Below are 6,489 nucleotides of genomic sequence, written 5' to 3' on the forward strand. Positions count from 1 at the left end.
GTAAGCAAGAATTATTAACTTATCATGACTCCGACATTGCTACCTTGTTAACTGCTGGTCTTTCGTTCCATCAGTCCAGCCAAGACGGAATCCGAGATGTTCCATCTTCTCTTGTCCCTCAGATAAAGTTTATCAAGGAAGTTGTTATCAACTCTCGGAAGATGACAGCGATTCGAAAATGAAATATTGGAAAGTAACAAATCCCGTTAAGTGGAAGGAAATCCGGTTTTATGAAGTAATGAATAAGCTCTTCAGCGAGCCTCTCTATCCGAATCTCCCCCCTGCAGAGTCGTCTCCTTACTCCATTTCTTACGTCCTTGACGCTGTTACATCACTGCCATGCAAATCATCCGTTGGCGGCAGTAGGGATTTCTTAAATTCAAGATGGCCGGCAATTCGGCGCACCAGAGCGGTTTTGGCTAGTGGTTTGTAATCAGGGAATCACACACTGCCCGGATACAACAACATACTTTGATCGTGCTGTCACAATAAACTTCTCCATCTGTCTTCGTGTTGCAAGTCTACTTCAGCAGGTCGTTTTTGATTATAGAATACACCATCTCATCCATCAGGACGCCATCTTTAATCACGGCGTTTCTCAATCTTCCCTCGAACTGAAATCCACTCTTCCTCAATACGCCTTGACTCGCCTTATTCTCCGAGAACACGCCGGCCCAAAGTCTTTCAACGCGGACTTTCTCCTCTCCCATTCCGCCAAAAACCCATTTCACAAAAGCGGGAACCAATTCGCTCATGATACCACGCCCCCAGAACTCCTCGCCCAAGAAGTAACCCAACTCGAACCCAGCTGAGTATACATCTTTGCCGGGTATGACACCAATGCTACCCATTGTACGGCCTGACGTAGGGCATATGATGGCCCAATTACGCAGTGGGGAGGTTTGGTTTATTGAGATCCAGCCCTCAGCGTCGGAGAGTGTGTACGGCTGTGGGAAATGGTTGCGCAAGAAGGCAGCAACGGCCTTTGAGTTTGCAGCTTGTGAAAGTGATGCTGCATCTGAGGCGTGGTATTGGCGGACAATGCTTTTTTGGAGACTTAGTATGGGAGAGGGTAGCTCTGATGATGATGCCATCTTGTAAATTTGGATTGGCACTGGTAACCAACTTATGGGTTATTTTCCAAACAATTTGTTATATTTCGCACCGTGCTGGACAAGTCAAAATCTTGGTGGTGATGTTTCGTGAGGTGGGAGTTGAATTTGACTTCTAGGAAGTTTTAAAGTTGCAATCTCCAAGTTGTGGAAAACATACACTCGGAAAAAAAAGAAGCTGCAGTTTAGTTATTAAGTTACTTTCAGTTGAGTTATGCGTCATTTGATGACTCTTCTTGCAAAAGTACCGTCAGCGATAAAAGAGTCAGCGGTATTATGTAATCGACATAGACGGAGGGCCTTCCTGACAGTAGTCTAGTCGAATCTCAAGTTCAACGGGATGTAGGGCTTGCAAAATAGCCAAAAGAAGAAAAAACGATGGATCAAGTAGACAGCATAACGCAAACTGCAGCCATCACTTTGAGCCTTTAACCTGAATACCGGAAAACTGGCCGCTGTTTTGGGACTCTTGGTTTCGAATCGTAGCAGAAGTACAGCGCTTAAGGGAACCCACAAGCCACTAAAATATTAGTCGCCGTCTTTCACTATGGGTTGAAGATACCCAAGTTAGGGGGAGCATTCCCACCCGCCCCCTTCCCACTAGGAAGACTTGAACCTGCTTTAAGTCCAGTTTCGGTTGGCTAATGCGACCTCTAGTGGGTTCTGCCGGATATAACAGGCCGCAAACTTTGCCGCCCGGAAACGAAACTAAAGCACCCAATTATCCTGCGAGTAGAAAACCAGACACGACGAATATGGATATACCTAGAATGAAAACAAGATGGCTAGAGTATGGTGAGTTACGGCTAGGGTTGCTATAACAGTAGGTAGGTTTAATCCACAGACAGCTTACAGACCTTGGGGACTTAGAATATATTGCAACGTGCCGCCATCCAAACTGCGCAACAGCAGGAGACATAGATATCAGGTATGAAGCATATTCACAAATTAGATACAACGGCGCAGGTCGATCATGGGTAGCAACAGAATCAAGTATTTCAACTAAGTGATATTTAGATCGTATACAGAAACATGCGAACACCGCAACTCAATAGCCATATGAACACGGGCTGCGCGTATATGCCGAGCCTTATGTGTAACAAGAATTGATTGAACGGCGAGTGGCATATCGTGAATGATGTACCCGTCTATCTAGGAGCTTCTCATTATGTTAGGTACCTTTTTGAATATAGCAACAGACGGAAGTGAATGGTCAATACGTACCGCTGAATCCTCAACTTGAAGGTAGAATCGGGGTACTCTGTGCTAACCTTCTGTAGGCTGATCTGCGCACTAGTAAGTATATGCGTTCAATCTCGCTAGAGAGGCAGGGACTTACATTGAATCCCGACCGCTGGATGTGTGGTTGAAACCAACTTTCGTTTTGGTAGATTTTATCGGCCCATTCATCAGTTCTCAACTGGTTCAAATCGCCGTTGATGATCGTCGTCGCATCAATAAGATGGACGCTAACAACGCTGCCATTAGATGCGGGCATTGTTGCCCAGACAGTAAACTGAACGTTTTTAGAGGAGTCGGGACCATTCACAGCTACGAAAGAAAGGGCTGTAAAAAGCCCAGCTGTGCCTCCGGACTTGGAAATCTTGACAGTCTGGACATCGCCTTCAGTTTGTACTGTGGTTGTACCGCCAAGAGTAGAATAGGTGGAGGGTGCGACGAAGGCGATGTAGTGATCGGTTTCGTTCTTGAGCTCGATGGTCATAGTATAGGGAGCCATTGTGAAGCGTTTGAGGGAAAATATCTGATACCGGAGAAGATGAATGCTGTCTGATGATCTACGCTTGAGAAAGGAGGAGTATCCTGGCACTTTATACGAATGAATGTTCTGAAGATGATCATGCGTAAACTCTAGGGTTTGACAGAAACCCTTTCCTGGACGCAAGTGTTTGTGGACGAACACATCAAGTAATCTGCTTTCGTGTTATGGCAACCTATGATAGCAACACTAAAATGTGAGACAGTTTGTCAGTATACCGCTTTCAACTACAATTTCGCTGGTTTCACACTTTTGACACCACCAAGTAATCCTCGACCAATCCTAACAACAAGTTGTTGGGCGCGAGCTCAGGCGGGTTCTTGTCGGCGAACCAGCACCCTCTTTTCCGTTAGGCAACTCAGAAGAACAATTCTGGGGGAAGATATGCCATAAAATTGGTGTGTCGAAACAACACGTGCCATGTCCCAATCTTGCTCAGGGAGGGAGGAGGGGCTCAAAAATGACGGATCTGCTTTTAGCCTGTGGTCGCGTTCACATGTTTTGCATAACGTCCCACACCCACTTCTGGGCACCCCCCACATTTGGGCACCCCATTTACACCAAAAACGCCGTTTTTCGAAATTCTATATTAAACTAACTACTATACTTACTAAGAAAAGAAAATATATATAAACTATGTTAAGTATAATTATAGCCATCTAATTTTTTATAAAGGTTTAAATATAATAATAGTTATAATATAGAAGTTTAAAACTAAAAGCTTTAAAATGTTAGTAGATACTAGTAACTTACTAGTATTCCTTAACATTAGAAAAATATATTTTCGCTTATATATACTTATTTAAAAAATCTAGGAAATTAATATTTATACTTATTAAAAGTATATAATTATATCTAAAAGAGATTTAAAAGTATTACTTTAGTAAATATAGTATAATTAAGGGTTAAAATTCTATAATAGAAACTTTTCTTAAGGGAAATTTTAAAATATTATTCTAAGCTTAAAGAATTTTTTACTAAGTATAAGAATATATAAATCTACTATATTTTACTTAAAAATTCTAATCATATTAGTTAAATATCTCTACCTATTTTATATATTAAGATATAGGCTAGGTAAATTAGTATTATAAATGTTAAACCTTGAATTTATAATACTTATTATCAATAATACTAGTATATAACGTTAGCTACTTAAGTATTATAATTAAGTCTTAATCTATTTAATATATATTTATTCTCTTTAATAAGTAAAGTATTTAGTTTAATATAGAATTTCGAAAAACGGCGTTTTTGGTGTAAATGGGGTGCCCAAATGTGGGGGGTGCCCAGAAGTGGGTGTGGGACGTTACCTAAAATATCGTAGTATTCAACATTCATGGTGGTCAGGCGGCTGAGAAAACATCCCCTGAATCTGGCATGCCAGATGGGTTGAAAATTGCAATATAGCTGAGAACCTACCTGGTATGTCTCAGCTCCAGGTTTAAGTTCAGCCCTAGAGTGAGGCGTGGCTATCCCCTCAAATACCACGGGGCAACATTTTTGCCAAGGCTAGAATTCCTACTTTAACAGCCACTTTTTCCCCAGCTTCTTTTCTCCCTTTCTGTTTCTTGCTAGTTCAATATGGCATTTTGTGCCGGAGATTGCTGGTACCACTAGCATCCCCAGAATTCATAACGAGGAGATGTACAGTTCATCTCCGTATATGATTTCTGAGACTTGTGGACATAGGGGCTCTGTGTTACGGCCAGCTAACTGACAGTGGGTTTGTGTTAACAGTAAGCCAGGGATTGAGAGTAGTAACAGTCGTTCCGTGGTCCTGGTCGAATAGATCGTAGATCTTCAAAGGTCTTGGTGATCAGTCAAGGCCTCAACAAGAGTCGTAGAGTAGTCGTCACTTAGGTATAGCTGAAAGTACCGGTTAGGGTAATCACAAAGTTGATTGCTGAAGAGCTATGGAAGTCTGACCATGGGCCGAGCTCAGGTCATACTATATACAAGTCCTGGACAGTCCCTGTGTCTTGTCGCTGATCACTGATCAGGTACCGGTGAGCGATCAGTGATCGTTAGTGAGCGCTCAGTAGCCCTGACTGAGCGCTCAGTGACCCATACTACCTGCTCAGTCTTATCTTATCATCACGTGACTTGTACCATAGTTCTTCCGTTCCCGAGTGAGTCCCTGTTGTTCCCGTGATCCTGCAGTACAAATGTCCTGTTCTAGCCGCCCGACGCCCAAGTGGGTCGTTCAGCTGTTATCCTTGTTTACGGGTCGTAACATCAGGTCTCCTCTCCAAGGGTCTTGTCCTCAAGACCAGCTTAAGTAGGTCGTCTGCCCTCAGGTGGGAGGGCGCCCAACTTGCTTCCTTTAATGATGCTCACATCATGTCAGGTCGCGTCAAAAAACGAAAGGTCGTTCGATCGTTCGATTCTCGTGCGGAAAAGACAAAGCAGCGCGATTCCCTCTTGAGTCTTATCTTGGGCAATCGTACCGTCATGCCTGTTTGTTCCTCCCGTGAGGTAAAGGGTTTTTCGTCGTGCGAAGCTTCTCTTTCTGATTCCTCTCGATGCGCCGAATGCGTTCGTGGCGGCAAGTCCTACTGCGACCTTCAGGGTCTCAGTGCCCAACAACTTCGTCGGATTGGTGATCAGCATCAGAAGCTTGAGGATGCTTTGGAGAAGGCAGAAGAGGAGCGTCGTGCTCTGGACGCCAAAGTAGAGCGTCTTCGAAGGCAGAAAAAGATGTGGTTTGAAAAGATGATGCGCGCGGTGCGCCGTGGTATCGACAGTGTGGAGGAGTTAGAGCGTGTTGAGAGAGAGGAGGCAGAGGCAGAGCAGCGTCGGGTAGAACCGGTTCGTCCTTCGGCTGATTCGCCTCGTCTGCCGGTGAAGTTCACAGCGGATTGGGATACCCTGTACCCGGATGTCGCTTTGTCGCCATCCTTGTTGGCTGAGTTTGGTTTGTTGGATTCAGGGTCGGTTGTTGAGAGGCGGAGTACTCCTGAAGCGTCTCCTGGGGGTGTTGGAGGCCCTTAGTGGGTTCCTTTAGGCGGCTCTGGGGTTCCTAAACGAATGAGAGGGTGTTTATCCCGTGGCTTGTTTGATCGTGGTGGACGGATGATGGGTTGTGGTTGTCGTAGTCGAAATTGACTTTTTGGCGTTTGTTTTTCGATTCGTACTGGTGCTTGTCTTTGTTGTTCTTGTTCTTGCTGTCTCTAGTAACGTCCGAGTTCTTCCTGTGCGTTTTCGAGGCTCTGAGGTGGTTCCCATGTGTTGTCTTCGTGTCCGTATCCTTTCTACTTGACAAGGTAGCGGATACTTTTTTGTTCTTCGATGTGATCGATTATCCGTTCGACTTCGTATTCTTGTTCTGGATCTACTTCGATATAGTCCGTAGTGTACGATCCCTTTGGTGCTGATTCGAGAAGTGAAATGTGAAAGACTGGATGACACTTCATGCTGTCGGGTAGTGCGAGTTTAAAGTTGACGTTGGATACCTTCTTCGTAATTTCAAAGGGTCTAAGTTTCTTGAAGTCTAACTTATCGCTTGGTCGTTTTGTTTTGATGTTGCGGCGGAGAAGGTATACACTATCCCCCTCCTTTAGAGTTGGTCCCTCAACTCTTGATTTGTTGGCGTATTTG

General features: G+C 44.2%; 3 protein-coding genes across 3 annotated transcripts; 1 reads left to right on the plus strand and 2 right to left on the minus strand.

The window, feature by feature from the left end:
- Window positions 1-521: 521 nt before the first annotated feature.
- Window positions 522-1,094, minus strand: CTRU02_202764 (gcn5-related n-acetyltransferase; the record flags this gene model as incomplete). The annotated part of the gene is made up of 1 exon (XM_036728928.1): window positions 522-1,094. One exon carries the CDS (start codon window positions 1,092-1,094, stop codon window positions 522-524), a length of 573 nt encoding a protein of 190 aa, XP_036579443.1.
- Window positions 1,095-2,125: 1,031 nt separating this feature from the next.
- On the minus strand, window positions 2,126-2,850 carry CTRU02_202765 (uncharacterized protein; the record flags this gene model as incomplete). Its single annotated transcript, XM_070204087.1, has 3 exons — window positions 2,126-2,201; window positions 2,337-2,398; window positions 2,452-2,850. 3 exons carry the CDS (start codon window positions 2,848-2,850, stop codon window positions 2,126-2,128), a joined length of 537 nt encoding a protein of 178 aa, XP_070062669.1.
- A 2,382-nt stretch (window positions 2,851-5,232) lies between these two features.
- CTRU02_202766 (uncharacterized protein) lies at window positions 5,233-5,883 on the plus strand (the record flags this gene model as incomplete). The annotated part of the gene is made up of 1 exon (XM_036728930.2): window positions 5,233-5,883. The coding sequence occupies one exon, from the start codon at window positions 5,233-5,235 to the stop codon at window positions 5,881-5,883; it is 651 nt and encodes a 216-aa protein (XP_036579445.2).
- Between the last annotated feature and the right edge of the window lie 606 nt (window positions 5,884-6,489).

The sequence above is a fragment of the Colletotrichum truncatum genome, assembly GCF_014235925.2.
Source record: "Colletotrichum truncatum strain CMES1059 chromosome Unknown Contig_0001, whole genome shotgun sequence".
NCBI classification, from domain to species: Eukaryota; Fungi; Ascomycota; class Sordariomycetes; order Glomerellales; family Glomerellaceae; genus Colletotrichum; species Colletotrichum truncatum.